This window comes from Corythoichthys intestinalis, chromosome 3 (genome assembly GCF_030265065.1).
Source record: "Corythoichthys intestinalis isolate RoL2023-P3 chromosome 3, ASM3026506v1, whole genome shotgun sequence".
NCBI lineage: Eukaryota > Metazoa > Chordata > Actinopteri > Syngnathiformes > Syngnathidae > Corythoichthys > Corythoichthys intestinalis.
In genome coordinates this window covers 6081937-6100299 of record NC_080397.1, presented here as the reverse complement: position 1 = coordinate 6100299, position 18363 = coordinate 6081937, and the positions used below count along the sequence as shown (strand labels likewise).

Sequence of the window (18363 nt, the reverse complement as noted above, 5' to 3'; positions counted from 1 at the left end):
TGAATTATACAATTGCAGTTATTAAATAAAATTTAATGTGAGTTTTCTACTAAACTTGCAATCCTTTTTTAACCAATATGGAGTTTACTGTTATAATAATAAATAACTGCAATAAACCTGAGTCATACATATCAAGTGAGACGAGTTCATGAGTTCACCGGATGCCAAGATTTGAACTTTAACCTCACTTGGGAGGGTGTGGTGATTGCGGTGGTGATTGCGGTTGTGGGTCTCCTTGACCTTTGATCCAGTTGAATGAGTGAGGAAGACTTTGAGGAATAAAAAGAAAAAGGAGAATAAGATTTACGTAAAAAACGAACAACAAAAGATCAAAATCACTGAATAACGGTGGCTCCAGACACAAAACTACTTGTTTTGTGCACAACTAATTGCTTATCGCAGCATAGGTTATGCAATGAACGTGGACCAAATATGTTGATCATCCTCAACACTGGTGCAAGATTAGTATTATTTATAAACAAGAATAATTCATGGGAAAGAATATTTCTGCTTGAATGCAAAATGGAGGCTTGATTGTAAACACTATTGCGTAACGGGTAAAAATCCCCCACTGGTAGTCATCTGATTTCTGTTGTGTTAAATTGAAACCTGGAAACGTCATGTGATGACGCCGACAACATTGATTATTTCCGGGCTTAATTCGGAATGAAAAGACACCAATGTAGGAATTAATGAATTAACAAGAGCAGTGAAGGAGGAACCACATTGGAAAAAGAACACTTTTTTTCTATATAGGAATTAACCCAACACTCAAGAAAATAATCGCAACATTCACTAGCGAGAGAAAGGGGTGGAGGTAAAAAAATAAATAAAAAAATTGAAAAACACAAAAACTGAGTTTTTAAATGTTTCCACTATAGGAGTCACAAGACTTATTTCACTGGGACATGTGCACCAGTAATGATCAGCAGTACCCCAGTATAAATTTCACCGGTAAAAAACCCCCAGAAACTAAGTTTTAAGTCTGCATGGCATAATCTACAGAATGCACCGACAGTGCCCTCCATAATTATTGGAACCCCTGGTTAAGATGTGTTTTTTTTTATCTTCTAATAATTTTTTTTTCAATCCAAATAATATGGGACCTTAAGGGAAAAAAAGAGAAAAATCCAACCTTCAATACAAGTGCATTTATTCAGTGGGGAAAAAATCCCACATAAAGAAATAATTATTTGACATCAATTAATGTATGTCACAATTGTTAGCACCCCTGGTGTTAATACATTGTACAACCCCCTTTTGCCAACAAAACAAGGTCTGGGGACTGAGATGGCCATGGGAGGAGCTTGATTTTGAGTCTGGTGAACCATTTCTGTGTAGATTTGGCCATATGTTTAGGGTCATTGTCTTGCTGAAAGACCCAGTGACGACCCATCTTCAGCTTTCGGGCAGAGGGCAACAGATTTTGATTTAAAATGTCCTGGTATTTCAAAGCATTCATGATGCCATGCACCCTAACAAGGTTCCCAGGGCCTTTGGAAGCGAAACAGCCCCACAGCGTCACTGACCCACCCTCATACTTCACAGTGGGTATGAGGTGCTTTTCAGCATGCGCATCTTTCGTGGCACGCCAGACCCACTTAGAGTGTTTGTTGCCAAAAAGCCCAATCTTGGTCTCATCTCACCAAAGCACATGGTCCCAGTTGAAGCCCCAATACCGCTTGGCGAACTCCAGACGTTTGCGTTTATAACTGTGAGTGAGGAAAGGTTTTCTCCGTGCATGCCTCCCAAACAGCTTGTTGGCGTGTAGACAGCACAGTGATGCTGTGGGGCTGTTTCGCTTCCAAAGGCCCTGGGAACCTTGTTAGGGTGCATGGCATCATGATTGCTTTGAAATACCAGGACATTTTAAATCAAAATCTGTTGCCCTCTGCCCGAAAGCTGAAGATGGGTCGTCACTGGGTCTTTCAGCTAGACAATGACCCTAGACATATGGCCAAATCTACACAGAAATGGTTCACCAGACGCAAAATCAAGCTCCTCCCATGGCCATCTCAGTCCCCAGACTTCAACCCCATTGAAAACCTGTGGGGTGAGCTGAAGAACAGAGTACAGAGAAGAGGACCCAGTTCTCTCGATGATTTAGAGAGATTCTGCAAAGAGGAATGGCTGAAGATCCCTCTTTCTGTCTTTTCCCATCTTGTGAAACATTATAGGAGAAGATTAGGTGCTGTTTTGTTGGCAAAAGGGGGTTGTACAAAGTATTAACACCAGGGGTGCTAATAAATGTGACTCACATTATTTGATGTCAAATAATTATTTCTTTATGTGGGATTTTTTTCCCATTGAATAAATGCACTTGTATTGAAGGTTGGAGTTTTCTCTTTTTTTTCCCCATTAAGGTCCCATATTATTTGAATTAAAAAAAAATATTAGAAGCTAAAAAACACATCTTAACTAGGGGTGCCAATAATTATGGAGGGCACTGTATATAATATGATCATATTACTCTATTCACTCCAGATACACGATCTGTACACGGTTCCTTAATATGGTGATTTATGCACGTAACTTTGACCGTGATAGGCATATGATTTGAAACTTCCGCGAAGTACTTTCGGGAGACATGCTGCATTCATGTATGTCGGCAGATCTGAGTTCCCAAGTTAGAAAATTGTTCTGATGTGTTGTAAAGTCATAATGTGGGATAAAAACATGGTTGCTACAAAGACAAGTAGCCTATTTTAATGCTCCAACAATACTTCACAAGTTGAATGACTGTTTGGCGCTTTTTATAGACGCCATAGAGAATAGAATAATTTTTTATTTGGATTACTTCAACAAGGCAGGAATGCAGCATCAATATTACGTTTTGTGTGTGTGTGTGTGTGTGTGTGTGTGTGTGTGTGTGTGTGTGTGTGTCGATTATACAGTCGACGCTGCAAATTACATCTTCCCACAGGCTTTACAGCTTAGTTCTAGATAAACTACCTTATTGCCTCTGTGTTGATGTTTGTTTGATCGCTATTTCCCATTATTTGCGAGTTTAAATGTTCCAACTTTACTCTTTACGTACCAGGCAGTTTACTGCGGTAAAGTACTCTGGTTGGAAATTGAAGTCGCAGATTAGCTGCTGTCTTTTAGCTCACTGGCTATGAATACAATGACAAATGCGATTTGAGTGAGAGGCATTCACTCAAGAGCTTTGTCTAATATTGTGTTAATATGATATGTGGTATTTGAACTCTATCAATATTTTTGCTATTTATTGCTATTTGTTTATATGACAAAAATGAATTGAATTAGTTGCCCATCTTTGGGATATAACATCTAACAATTTTGTTTGTGTGCTCATCGTAATTTCGAGCTGTTTTACAAGCATTTTATTTGTTACTGCAGGCCTTGTAATCTGTAACAAGATGTATTATTTTTTATGTTTTATTTGATTCAAACAGCATTACTATTGCAAATGGATATTAGAAAGTTATTTGGTCGCAGCAAGGAGGAATGAAAGAGATAAGCTAGTTAACATACCTAGGCAACATAAAATACTTTTAGGTTACAGCCTACAGTGGTATAAAAAAGTATCTGAACCTTTTGGAATTTCTCACATTTCTGCATAAGATCACCATCAAATGTGATCTGATCTTTGTCAAAATCACACAGATGAAAATACAATGTATGCTTTAACTATAACCACCCAAACATTTATAGGTTTTCACATTTTAATGAGGATAGCATGCAAACAATGGCAGAAGGGGAAAAAATAAGTAAGTGAACCCTCTGCCTAAGGAGACTTAAAGAGCAGTTGAAACCAATTTTTACCATTAACATTTTAAGTCAGGTGTGTGCCAAAGCAATGATAAATGGTTTAAAGCTGCCCTACCTATTATAAAACACACACCGGGTAAAAAATATCTTGATGAGAAGCATTGTCTGATGTGCATCATGGTTCATGGTTCAAAAGAGCTGTCTGAAGACCTGCGTTTAAGGATTGTTGATTTGTATAAAGCTTGGAAACTTGTATTTTGGTTTGATTATGTGTGTGCTGTGCCCTAGTTCTGTATTAGGTTTAATGACGCCCCTGGTTACCACATATTGTTAACAACGTCAACAACGTCCTCCGTGCACTGATTTTTGCTTCACTTCCCTTTTTTGGTGGGCTCGAGCCACCCCGGCGGCATTGGAGCGTTGGCTTTTGCTCCGGTGAGCGAGCTAAGCAGTCAAATGCGAGCAGTGCCTCAACCCGTTCTGCAAGTTGGCCTTTTTTAGACACGTTTTGCGGCGGGGCCACAAAAAGGGTTTTTGTTCAACCAGATTACAGAAGTATCACTATCGCTTTTGTCTAAGACAAAGCAATGCAACATCGTTAATGTTAATGCTCTAATCTGATAACAAAAACACACACGCCTTCTACCTTGTGAATATCAGTCACTCTAAACTTTTGTTTTCGTCTGCCTTGTGAATGTCAATCACTCTAAACTTTTGTTTTATTTGTGTGTTAAGGAAGTGGCATGTGAGGACGACAGGTTGATGGGCATGCAGGGAGACACAGAGGGCGAGTGCGACGTAGACACCAAAGCGGATGGATCCGATGTACCGGCTTCCACGGCAGACACAGATAACACACCGCAGTGCCTCAACAAGGCTCTGGAGGGGCTGCCGCCCAGGTACAAGTTGAAATTGGACAAATGCAAATTCAGATCCACATTTTAGCCTTAGCGGAGTTTATAACAGACAGCTCTTGAAAGAAAGTGTGTGCAATTAAATGATCAACAGCCATTTATTGAAGTCCAATTGAGGTCAAAAGTAAAATTAAACAAGCTGTGCATTCAAATACAAAACATACCAAGCATTCTTTTGTTCCTGAAAACCTGTTAACCTAATTCTAATAGATAATCGAAGACGAAATTTAAGTTTTAACAAAATTAGCCTGGGATTGCTCTGGTATTAAACCTGTCAAAGCAATGAATACAGGGGTCGACAATATAAATGGCTCGGTAACCCTGACGCACTTTAAAAACTTCAGGGCCAGAATGCGCCAACCACAAGCCTGGTGGGGCCAGTAAAAATGATGCATCGATTTAAAAAAAAACAAACAAAAAAAACCTTATTTCACATGAAGTCCCTCCCAGTGGTTCCGTGTTTTCACAACATTACGCTATCCTGATCAAAGACAACCTTAAATTTATGCAGCCAGCCGTTGCTCTCCGTGGGGTGTAAACACACCTCATTCGCTCGCCCCCTCCCACTTGAACCTGTGCAACCTGATTACTGCTGTTGATTAATTGTCAGTATCTCAGTACCCACCTAACTAGCTGACATGTTTCTGAAAACCCCAGCACTCGGCCAAGCACCGAGGGAAAAAGTCCACTCAAGAAAGAGAACGTCATTGGAGGTATTGAGGGAAAGCGAAATCCAACATTAAAAGAAAAGGGAGAGAAAGTTTCAGCCCCGGTGGCGAGACTGCTGGAATTGGCTCGGCTACATTGAGACAAAAAACAAGCTTTACTGTGAGGTGTGCAGAGCAATCCCCACATATCAGTGTTTCCCACCAATGAACGAGACTGTGGCGGCTCGTTTGACCCCCCGCCGGAAGAAAAAAAAAAAAAAATCAGATGCGTCAGTCAGCCGATTACACAGCTGTAGCCCACTCCACTCTACTACCCGCGTGAGCGAGAGCGCGCGCGTGCGTGCGTGCACACACACACAGACACACGCGCCAACAGGTCGCGCTCATAGACGGGACTACTAGCCTGGTACACCAGACTCATAGCTGTGCAGGCATGAAAATCTCTCACCTTTCGGCGAAATTCGCCGTTTTGAAGTCAAAAAGGGCGACCTAGGTGAATTGCGTAGATCTGAGGAGAAATTCTTTTTGGGAGGGGGCGGGGGTCGGGAGGTTTTATTTAATTATTATTCTTATCATCATGTGATTAACTTAGTACGTAAACTGAGCACTTAAGAAATCCAGTCAGCAAATCCTTCTAGATGCTTCGCTGACGAGAACCAATCATCGGCCCAAACTGCGTTCCATTATTCCAATCGCGCGCACTCTTTACGTGTACATGGAGTGCTTGGAGAGCCTTTGGTTGCATTGCAAAGCTGCGAAAACAAAAAGCAGGCCTTATCCAGAGCGGGACAGACCAGAGCGCAGCATACACACTTCCCTGCATTTGCCAGCAGATTGAATTTGGTGAGTAATGCTTTCAATCGTTTTCATATTTTGCGATATAATAAAGTTACTGCCATTCGTTGCAGCTTGCGTTGAACACTGCCAGAGCTAGCCAAATCTCCCGTGAAAAAATAGCTCCCGTTAAATTGGCGTCAAACTCGTGTATTTAGCGGTAATATTAACGAAGAAACGCACAGTTGAGTCAAATTAAGCGGCATGCACTTGGATAGAGTGGGGCGCCTCGCATCGCTCCCGTCGTCTGCCTGAGACACGTTATTTTCGGTTGGGACTTGAGCTGACGGCCGGTGTCGGCACAACACCGGCCCGACGAGTGGTGGGAATGACTCTTGCTTCTTAAAGCTTTTCGGAAATACAGGGATCCCTCGTTTTTCACGGTTAATGGGGACCAGAACCCGCCGCAATAAGTGAAAACCACGAAGTAGCCCCCCCCCCCATTTTTTTGTGCGTGTTCGATGTATTTATTCAGATTTTACATTGGAAAAAAGATACATATATATATAAGACATGTTTTTTCACTTTTTTCACCAAAGTATCATTTATAAATGGTTTTCAAGCACTTCAAAATGTAAGAATTATGATAAGTTTTAAACATGTTACTGCCCCACCGAATTATTTTTAAACAAGAATAAAGTAGTAAGAAAATGCTTGGCTTTATTAAATGCTTCATAGTGAGTCTACTCAAACCCTCTCAGGCTTTATTAAACGGTGATTGACACATGTGCAAAGTTTTTCTTTTTATATATATTTTTTTGTTTGAAGCAACTTATTTGATTGAATAATAAAGACACAAATGTCTTAGCCAAAATGTGGCCCAAACACAAAACAACATTACTTCAATGGAAAAATTTGTTTCAATCAAGAAAAATAGTTTTCAAATGCTTTTTTTGTCTCAAATTTATTTTTGCAATCAAAAACAATTTTTTTTGTTGAAGTGACTTTTTTGGGATTAAAAGTATATACTGTATTTTGATTGAAGCAACTTTATTTTTGACAGAAGTAACTTTGTTTTTTGATTGAATAACAAAAACACAAATCTACCTCCATTGTTATTGAGAGAGAAAGAAATTAAGAAAGCTTTAAAACTAAAAGCCACCGGGGAGTCTGTTTTTTTTTGTTTGTTTTTTAAAAATATTTATATTTCATTACATAGACATGCCTCGTAGGGAAAGGAGATTGAGGGATAAAAAAAGGAGTTGGATGAGGCTGCTAAAGGCAGTGGATACCTCATCAGCTGGGTGAATAGCAGACCTGGTAACAACAAGTTTGCAAGGATAGTCGGGTATTAAATACAATTATTAACACAATTACAATGCTATTTTTCTATAAGATTTTATGTCATTGCTTTATTAATCATTAGGTGCTAGAGTTGTTAAGTATGGATAATAATGAAATAATAGTTTTGAGAAAACTTTGCTGTTGGTGGCTCAGTGACCATCTGATGTGGTTTGTTCTCAGATGAACAAGTTGAGGAAGGAAGTTTTGATACAGAGGTTGAAGGAAGAATAGAGGCAAACTGACTGAGTCACAGCCATAAAGTGTTGATGACAGTTTTGATTTCTATTCACTGTTGCCCCCTCCCAATTAAAGTATGTCACAGTCGCAGCCAATTATTATCTAAAGCTGGTTAAAATTGAAGTTATGTTGTTTTAAGGTGTATTAAATACTTGTTCATGTGCCCCTTTTGATCTACAAGCACCCGCCCCTCCACCAGTCTCTGCACGGCCCTGCTGAAACACAGTGTGGGTCGACAAAGCTCAATATTTTGTTGGGGTGTACAGTGTACTGGAACATATTTCCTCCATACCCTTCTCACCTTTTTAACCCCTGACCCATTTTCATGCCTGGCTATGAGAGTACGAGTCTGGCCACCATTCAGCAGAAAAAAATTTCCAGGGCGGAGCCAGCCACAGCAAATAGACAGCGGAGCGGACCAATCAGCGACGCGCTGACGCGACGTCGGTAAAGCGACAAGAAACTAGCGAGAGACATTTCAACATATTCAACATATTCAACATGGCTAGCGCGAGACAGACTGTTGGTTTTAGCGACTCGATGTGTTTTTGGTCATGTAAAACCGAATTTACAGAGTCTGGTGTACCAGGCTACTGGACTACTGTCTGCTGCATTCTGCTGCATTTGGTGCCATCCGGCGACACCGCATACAGCAAATTATATTACATTCAGTGGTCTCAAAATGCCCTAAAGAGATACACCAGGCTTGAAAATGTACACACACACCCTACCCCGAGGGTCAGAGACCCTCTCACCACAGTCTCCTAAAATCCTGTGGGAAACACTGCATATGTAGACAAGTAAGTTAGAGAAAGGTTCACAAAAATGAAACCTATGTTATGGACATAACGTGATGATTCAACCGCGTGACTACAGGGAAAATGATATTGTGATAACGATGATCTAGCTTAGGGGTCGGCAACCAAAAATGGTGAAAGAACCACATTGGACAAAAAAAACCCAAATAGTCCGGAGCTGCAAAAAATTAAAAGCCTTATATAAGCCTTATAATGAAAGCAACGTCTTCTGTATGTATCTACATTAGCTAAATTAGCCTACTATCAAAATGATTTTAATAAGTTGGCTAAAAATACATAATGAGCCTTTATGATTAAATGTTTTATTTTCCCGACAGTGTATCCTATAGAGAATCATGCACTGCGTGACTACTCTGTTGTACAATGGCGGCTCAAGAGCCGCGGGTTGCTGATAGCGTTGCACCGATACCATTTTTTGGCCCCAGTACCGATACCTGGCTGTGGAGTATCTGCCGATACCGATACCACTTTGTTTGAAATATATACACACAAAGTGAATCCAGTAGAAGTTTTTATAGCATACCTGGTATTGGTGACAATAGTTAAATAAACCTTTGGCTCTCAAAGGCCAAAATAGTGCTAAATTCGTGAAATTAAAACATGTCTAATACTAGCCCAACAGTAAGAAAGTGAAAATACAGTGAAAAATAATTAACTTTTTAAAACCTTGAGTTTTAGCTCTCAAAGGCCAAACAGTGCAACTTTCATGAAATTATATGTAATAATAATTGACCACAGCATCCTGTCTCTCTATTAGCCTCCCTCTCTGTGCACCAGCAGAAACACACAATTAGCCACTTAGCTTGGCTTACCTTGCTTACTTATACAGCACTTTTGAGTTTTGAAACAGGTCTGAAATTACTGCGGCATTTCTTTCTGTAAAAGACAATAAAAGTAAAGTAGACGAACTGAACTGACCAGGGATTGTTGCTCCGGTCCAGCCCTCTTCCTCTGGTTATTTCCAGACCGCCAAAATTTTCCTCTCTTAGTTTGGTTTCCCTGCATGTGAAAAAATTGCCCCGGCATTGGTTAAGAGCGGCTATTGGCCCTCTGTCATTGGTCTGAAGTAGGGATGTCCTGATCCAGGTTTTTGCACTTCCGATCCGATACCGATATTGTTTTGCACTTCCGATTCGATACCGATACTGGCCGATACCGGCCTATCTGAACATGTGTTAAAGTTTAAAGTTATTTAGCCTCCTTACTTAGTTGTCAGACTCATGTTGAAAAAGGTTTTAGTACTCTTGATAACACCTAGCCAGCTGAATTAGGTGAGTTTGAATAACACACAACAGTTGGTAACAAGAAACTGACCTGTTTATTCAGTGACAAACACAAAACATTATAAATAACAAACAGAAATGGCATAGTCAGTCAGTAAAATGTGCAAATAATATTGTAAACTGTCTTAAAAAAGCAAAACACACAAACAACCTCAGTGGAAAATCCCACAAACCTCCCAAGCTATTAGATGCTTTTAATGTTTCGTGCATTAGTTACAAAAATTGTATAAAAAGCCTCTCAGGTTTAAATAAACGACTATTTCAGTATCAAGTTAACATTTAAAACAGTAAATAAAATACTCAAGTCCCCATTCTGTATCAGCAGCTTTAAACTACATTCAATTCATTTTATTTTGCGAATCAACTGTTAAAGTTGTTAAAATTGCTCCCATTATTCCATAATTTCCCTTCTGTCTACTTTCGACATGTGAAAGTTTTAAAACTGTTTTGAAGATAGATTCAAGTCATGATTTTGCCGATTTAGGAGTATTTTAGATAAAAAGTTAATTAGGTTCTCTGGGAAGGTTCACAACAGCCTACTAGGGAAGTCTCCTGCTTTAAGATGGCGGCTGTTCACTAACGCAACTAGTTTTCAATACTTCAATCTATCAATATCTATTATCTACAGTAAAACGATGTTGACATAGTTTGTAGCGGCTGTCAGCAGCAGTCAGGTATTCTTGTGTTTCTTATCCAGCGGCATGAGTTGAGCACTGGCATTACGCGGGTCTATGACAAGCATGATGTTTACTCTCGGGACGCAATGCAGTCCGTTTCTCATTGCGTCCCGAAGACCGCGCTGTGTATTAGTTCCGCTTCACTTGACATATTTCAATAATCGGAATTTGGATGTTTGTGAATCGTTCTAGAATCTTCCACGGCCGAATCGCTCAAGGATGTAATGACGGCTGGGCATGTTGTACCGTGGTTTTAAGTGTTGGATGGTGCGTCTACTCACGAGAGATAATGGCTCGTCATCCAGAATGAATTCATCGGCAATGACTCTTGTTATTCCCTGGGCTTTGGGACTGTCGAGTGCCAGTTTGTCACGCATAGCAAACGTTTCTGCCAGTGTTAGTTGCGTAGGACCTTTCTTTTTGTCTTCGGTTTTCTTAACATACTTCTGATATTGTTTGTGGTGGTATTTCGCTAAATGCTTGATTAGGTTGGTTGTATTAAAACTTCTTACAGCTTTACCACCACGGTTGACTTTATTGTGGTATATGTTGCACTCTGCCTCTTCGTTTTTGTCGTCCTTTAAGGTGAAATGATCACACACAGCTGACATTTTTACCGATAAAGTCTCTCGGTAAATTGGGAAACTAATGTAAATGTAGTGTGTTGAAGGTGTGCCGTAAAATGCAGACCGGATTTTAAGGAAACCGAAGCAAAAACTGGAATGGATTATGTAAATCGGTGCGCTGGAAAACCCAGACCGGACTTCTAGAAACTGGATCGGAAGTCTGGAATGGATTTTTTCCGTGTTGGCCGATCCGATACCGATGCGCATTTTTTTGCCCATATCGATGTCCAATCTGATCCAAATATTGGATTGGGACATCTCTAGTCTGGAGCAGGCCAATAGCGATAGCTGCTTGGCATGCAAAGTGATCACGTGTCATTACACGACAGAGAGTGTAGTGATCGTCAGGAGAAAAAAAGTATAACACTGGACCGGTAAATGTTATCGGCGCCCTCTTTGTTGATACTCGCCGATACCACCATTTCGGGCCGTATTTTTTCCCATTTTTCCCGTTTTTTCCCATCAATTTCTTGCATTATTGACCTTCAATTTGATTTATTTCATTTATTGCCATTGATAGTTAATATTATATTGGGTTTGCTGTTTAAATATATAAGTTATTCCAGGGCTGTACAGTGCTCGCATTTGCGCCTAAAAAGAATTTATTGCGAAATGCACGAGTGCAAGAAGAGATTTTACACCTTTAATTCGCATTTTGCTCCTGTAAAATATAAGAGATTTGAGAGGAAATTGGCAAGAGAAATGCGGCAGGAGATGCTTTCTGGGTCAGACAGTATCTAGTCAAACATTTGCCGACAGTCAGTGTTAGCAGTGACACTGCTAGCAAGATTTACAAATTCCAATCAGACTGGCTCAAACTGTTGCTTTGGCTAATGCTAGAAGACAATCTTATGTTCTATAAATATTGCAAAGGGCAAACGCAAACTGCAGACAAGCCAGTGGAGTGGGCGTTCGTGTTCCTGTGGTCAAATGAGCTGATCTTGAAATATGCGCACATCAAGCATTACAGTAATGAGGGGAGGGGTCCAAACAGGAAAGTGAAAATGACCGTCGCCATTTTGTCTCACCACAAATTTTGAACAGTCATAATTTGGCAGACATACAACATATTTGCTTGATGAAAGTCATACCTTGAAGGGTCCTGTAGAGGTCATTTGCATCAACCCTACGGCACCCAGTAGTGGCAACAGAAAGTCACTCATTTTAATTATACATTTCCAGTTCCTTTCAGGGTGGTTCGTATCAAGTTTCAAGTCCCTTTGTTCGTCATTAAAAGGAAGTAGATTTCTTCAGGGACCTAGGTCGTTTATAGAGCCACGAAATTTGGCACACTTCGTCGAATTGGCCCAATTAGAAGATTCATTTTGGTTTTGAATAAGGGCGTGGCTGCTCAGCTCAGTAGAGCCTCCTTTTTGTAGGAGCCTCTACAATAGGTCGGTGAATGTATTTCTCATCACGAAAAAAGAGATTTTAGAGCACATGTCAGTTTCTCATGAGATGATAAGTAGGGGACGATCTGCCACCACCCTGAGCTGCATGCAGTCTGAGTTGCGCCAAATTGCCTGGGCACGTTTAGTTCAGCTCACAGGCCTAATTTTGTTTTGTTTGTTTTATACTCTAGCAAAGCCAAAAACATTCAAGTAATTCTTGTCCCCAGACGTAAACATTAGCTTTCTTGCTCTTCCATGTTTGAAACCTTGTGCAACTACATTAAATGAACACATTTTGTTGTTGCATCCACAGATGGAAGAATTACTGGATCCGAGGAGTTTTATCCCTCGCCATGATATTCGGATTTTTCCTCATCATCTACCTGGGACCAATCGCTCTCATTTTGATTGTACGCCACCTGTCCTTTTACGACGCTGAAATTGCTTCGTTTCTTCCTAGCGAGCAGCTAGCTGAATGTTTGTGTGTGCTCATAGGTGATGACGGTGCAAATCAAGTGTTTCCAGGAAATCATCACAATCGGCTACAAGGTCTATCGCTCCTACGACCTGCCCTGGTTCCGTACGCTCAGCTGGTGAGGATAAGGCGGAGTTTGAAACGCCGGGTTCAAAGATCACTGCTGTGTTGGAAGTCAATGAGCATCAACGGATGTCAATGCTGTGTGGTGTCATGGGGATGATTAACTCATTCACTGCCATTGTCGGCGATAGATGTCCAATCCATTTTGACTAGGAGGACGAGCAGCTCTCAGTAGAAATAGATAGGACGTCAATCGCCGTGTATGAGTGTGGTTAGTTCTATGACATGTTTATTTGATTTGTGAGTATGTGTATTTTGTGAATTGGAGGTACTTCCTGGTGTGTGTCAACTACTTCTTCTACGGCGAAACACTGGCCGACTACTTTGGCGCTCTGGTGCAGAGAGAGGAGCCTCTTCAGTTCCTGTCCCGCTACCACAGATTCATCTCCTTCGCCTTGTACTTGGCAGGTACGCTGACCTAACGTCGCGACTTTTAAACCCTCACGCCAGCAATTTTTTTGTCCTTATCTGCCGCAGTGTTCACTTACCACACTTACAATTAGTGATGCACGATAATACATTTTTCCACCGATAACGATAACCGATAATTTCCTCCTCATTCCAACCGATAACCGATAATGTCAAGCCGATAATTCTATTAAAAGATTTATGTAAAACTTTAAAGTATACACAAAAGAAAATATTACTGTGCAAAAATGTAATTTATTGCTCTTTTTTTCAACATAAAATATGAAGTATTCAATTCCAACATCTAAATAATGACAGGGTGTCTGACATTGTGTAATGGTAAACTTTTGGCAACAATTACTTACAGAGTAAATACCTAAGTTGCACAAAAATCCCTTTAAAAGTAAGCCATTCCTAACATGTATATCATTAATACACTGCAAAACACCCCTCCTTAAAACTTGTCAGTTTTAAGTGTAAATCTATTGGAAATAAGTGAAATTATCTGCCAGCGCTTCAAGTGTATTTCTCTCAGATTTCTTGGAAGAAAAATAGCTAGCTGAAAATAATCTTAACAGCCTTATTTTAAGCAATACATTATTATACTTAATCCTAAAAAAAAAACTTGGAAGAAGAAAAGATTTTGAATAATATTTGTGGCTACAGAATGTTATTGTTATTTAATTACAACAATGTGCATATTTAAATTGATAAGTGTTAATAAGTGCCAATAAGTTTTGATTATCTACTGTGACTGTAATTGAGCAGACAAATAAGTTAAATTAATTTGAAAAGTGTTTGCTAATGTTATATGCTTTATTGCGCACTGTGAAAATGATTAACTCGAAGAACGAGATGTCATGTACCCCATTCTGCAGCGCTTTGTTTACATTTGCGGCACTCACGACATGTGCTTTACAGCAGCTAAACTGATACACGGCAGTACTATTTGGATGGAGTTGGAGCTCGCAACTCCGTGCGTGTTGTTTTGTGCCTGAGTTTTGTTAAGCCGAAAATAAAGGCAGCGTTACAAAGTCATCTGATCGCTCGTCATTTTACATACTGAAAGCATTATTGACTGGCTGACTTCGTTTTCTCCATGTTTAAATTATCATCTAACCACTGTGCCGTCATGATAAGCTTACTTACTGGACATCACTTTTCCAAATATCCGTGGTGAAAATGTGATTGGCATATTTTTCATGAAGAATGGTGGTCGTAGGGCTTTGGCTCTCGGGTCATTTCGGTTAAAAAAAAAAAAAAATCGTGTCTCGTCTCGGCGGCTACGTTCGTACTGGATAATCCGCCCGCACCGGCCTGTTCGCCGCGGCGTAATCGGGGCCTGGCTCAGCTCGCACGCCGTGGGGGAACGCTCGAGAAACCGGGGTGTTCGCCGGAGGTGCTGAAGCCGGGCTCTGCCCGCCCCGCCAACGGCGAGGCGGCGGCCTGCCGGACCGGCCAGAGCGGCGGGCTCCGTCGGAGGACGGCTACTTGCAGACTATCGGTCTCCAGTCGTGCCGGTGTTTAGCCTTAGATGCGAGTTTACCACCCACCTTGGGCTGCTTTCACAAACAACTAGACTCTGTATTGTCACAAGCCCCGTAGTTTAGCTTGTGTTTACAATAGCTTTAGCATTCCCGCTAGCAGCAGCCTCGTATTCGTTCCAAAAATCTTTGTGATGCAGTTTTAAATGAATGCTGGGTTAGTGTTTTTGAATGAGGACGCTTTCTTTCGGCCTCGTGGAACTTCTGCGGTACGTTTCGCAGATGGCGAGAGCGTAGTTTTTTCTAGTAACAGCCGCCATAATATTCAACTATTTCTTGTCGTGTAACTCCGCCTCCTTAACCCCCCCTCCCTCGGGCTTTCAGAGAGGGGAGGGGTTGAGGAGGCGGCGTGCTGAATTCTTCGGTTGTGCACATTTGGAGGCTAAATCAAGTATATAATTATTGGATTGCATTATCGGTTGAATTTTTTAATTATCTGGATTATCTGTGTGACGTCATAATTGCCATTATCGGCTGATAATTATCGGCGACCGATATTATCGTGTATCTTTACTTACAATCCTCATTTTACAATCTGAAAATGGGGGGAAGTTGATGCCCCGGCAAGGTTATTATCGTTACCCAAAAAGAACTAAATGACAAAAACTAGAATTTATAAAACAATATTTAAGGCTGTAAAATGGGACTTTAATCTTCTGTCTTTATTATTATTATTTTTATTTTCAATTTTATCCTCTTGATATTATATTGATATATTTTTCTCCTGTTTTCATGTAACACGCTCGTATTTTGATGAGTCGTGTGATATGTGTTCTGTGTATAATTCAAAATGAATAAAAAGGCTGACGTAAAAAAGTATAAATTAAAGAAAAAATCCTCACTTAAACTTTGGTGTGTTCACAAAACTAACTAAAATGTAATGAAATTAACACAAAATTATTATAAATTAAATTGAAAATGGGCAGTATTTTACTGTATTCTACCACAAGAGTAAGTAAAAAACATATATCTATATTTGGCACTTGAGGCAGCTGTGCTATAGCATAGACTTCATAATATACTGACACGACCCAGGGTGCGGGGCCGATTAATTGGGGGGCCTATCTCCATCAAAGCTGACCGAGTGGAAACGCAGACAAAGAGCTTTTTATGTTGAATTTCTTGTGAATAAATGCTTACATATCTGAATTCTTCATAGATGTGGACATAAAACAGTCTCGATTCTTGGTTAAAAGCAAAAAAAAAAAAAAAAAAACGGGCAGTTTGCATATATTTTACGTAAATATGTTGAATGTGCTGCTAGTCTAAGCCTCTGTGGTGGCACCTTATCACCACAAAGAGCTTATACATTGAAAATTCTTGTGAATAAATGCTTAAATGAATGCATGAATTCTTTATAGATGTGAACGTAAAACAGTCTTGATTCTTGGTTAAAAACTGGGCAGTTAGCATTTATTTTACATAAATATTGCAAATAATGGCGCCAATGCCGTAGCGGTTAATTTCTCCCATTGATTTTTTTTACGTTTCAAAATGTATATGCATGGTACGAAAAATATAATAATAACCTTGAATCCTCGAACAAATCACTCCTGAGACAATCCTTCCTGTTTGTATGCGGTACAGCTTTTGTACTTTTTCAACCAAAATCAGGCAATGGATCGCTGCTTGTGTTTGAGAATAACTGCGACCGACTTTGACCGACTGAACCGGAGTGTTGGACGGCCCCCTACTTGAAGGTGTGGCGTCTGGGGACTGTGTCCCATCAATATCATTATGAAGTCTATGGCTGTAGACTGTTATGGGTGATTGTTGAAATGACTGAATACTTTATTATGAGGGAAAACTCAAAGCTAACGCTACACGTAGTAATAACTAAAGTAGAATTAATCATTTCAAGAAAAACTAGCGAATCAACTCTAAAAATGAATTTAAACTAACTGAATTAGAAAATATTATTCAAAACTAATATAATATGTTGAGGTGCGAATCTTTCACTGCTAAAAAATGATTCGATTACTGTAATTTTCGGACTATAGGCTGCTCCCTTTTTCCCTCATTTTGAATTTTGCAGGTTATTGTCCAGTGTGGCCTAGTTGTAGATTTATTTGGGTTAATAGGTAACACTTTATTTGACAGCGGCGTAATAAGACTTTCATAAGACCGTCATAATGAGGACATGACACTGTCATGGGTCTTAATGAATGCTTATGGCAGTTGTCATTTAGTGTCATCTGGCAAATTATTCACTAACTCCATTTAAGTCCAGATCTTTTACATCCATTCAAAAGTGTGATAATTTGCCGGATGACACAAAATGACATCTGTGATAAGCATTCTTAATGCTCATGGCAGTGTCATGTCATAGTTATCATGGTCTTATAACAGTCTTATGGTGCCATTGTCAAATAAAGTATTATCAAATACCATAACTAGCAATTAGCAACTAGCAGTAAAACAACTACAACAGTAACTGAAGAAATAATTAGCCCAGAACATGAATTTTGATTGTAATTGACATCCGTAGTGCTGCAATGCATGACTGTGGGCATGTTAGATAATAACAGTGTTGACAGCAGGTGGCAGAAGAGGTTGACTGTCTCCCCAAGGGAGCAGTGATGGCCAAATCAAGCTTCTTGAAGCAATGAAGCTTTGCAGGCAATTGATTTAAAGCTTCATGGGGTTCATTTGGTCTTATGACACAGTCTTATGATGCTGCTGTCAAATAAAGTGTTACCAGTTAATATCTTTTGGTGTAAATATCACATCATACAGTGAGGACAGCTGCAGCTTTTAGTCCAGTGCGGCTTATCTATGAACAAATGCCATTTTCATGTCAAATTTGGTGGGTGGCGGCTTAGAGTCAGGTGCGCCTTATAGTCCGAAAATTACGGTATATCTCGAGTCACAGTCTACAGTCCGATTCAGGAACGATTAATAAAAACTAGTAAACAATTTGAGCTGTTTCGGTCGTGTCGGTGTGTCATCTCAATTTGGTGGATTTCAGGCTGGTTAAGGTTACTCTGATGCTAGTGAAATCCCCCCCCCCCATAAATATATTATTTCTAAATAAAAATGAATAACAAATTATCTTTTCAGCACTTATTGCAATGTGTTATTATAGGAACACATGCACATTCATATAAGTTTCTTAAACAAATAGCCATAGAATTCTCAACACTGTTGACTTCTTGGGCTTCAAGACCATTTGATGGCGCCGGAGAAGAAATAAACCACAATGAAGCTTTGTGCAAGTCAATTGGTTCCAAAGCTTCATTGCTTCAAGAAGATTCATTTAGCCATTTGTGCAAGTCAAAAGGCTCCAAAGCTTCATTGCTTCAAGAAGATTCATTTAGCCATCACCTTTGTCTAGTTTAGCATGCTTGTT

At 39.9% G+C, this 18363-nt stretch overlaps 1 protein-coding gene across 1 annotated transcript in view; it reads left to right on the top strand.

The window, feature by feature from the left end:
- Positions 1-18363, top strand: part of cds1 (CDP-diacylglycerol synthase (phosphatidate cytidylyltransferase) 1) — a 57343-nt gene that overhangs the window by 10407 nt on the left and 28573 nt on the right. Inside the window, exons 2-5 of the mRNA XM_057831252.1 lie at positions 4468-4631; positions 12778-12874; positions 12960-13057; positions 13331-13470. Coding sequence (XP_057687235.1) covers positions 4468-4631; positions 12778-12874; positions 12960-13057; positions 13331-13470 — 499 coding nt within the window. The remainder of the gene's footprint in view (positions 1-4467; positions 4632-12777; positions 12875-12959; positions 13058-13330; positions 13471-18363) is intronic.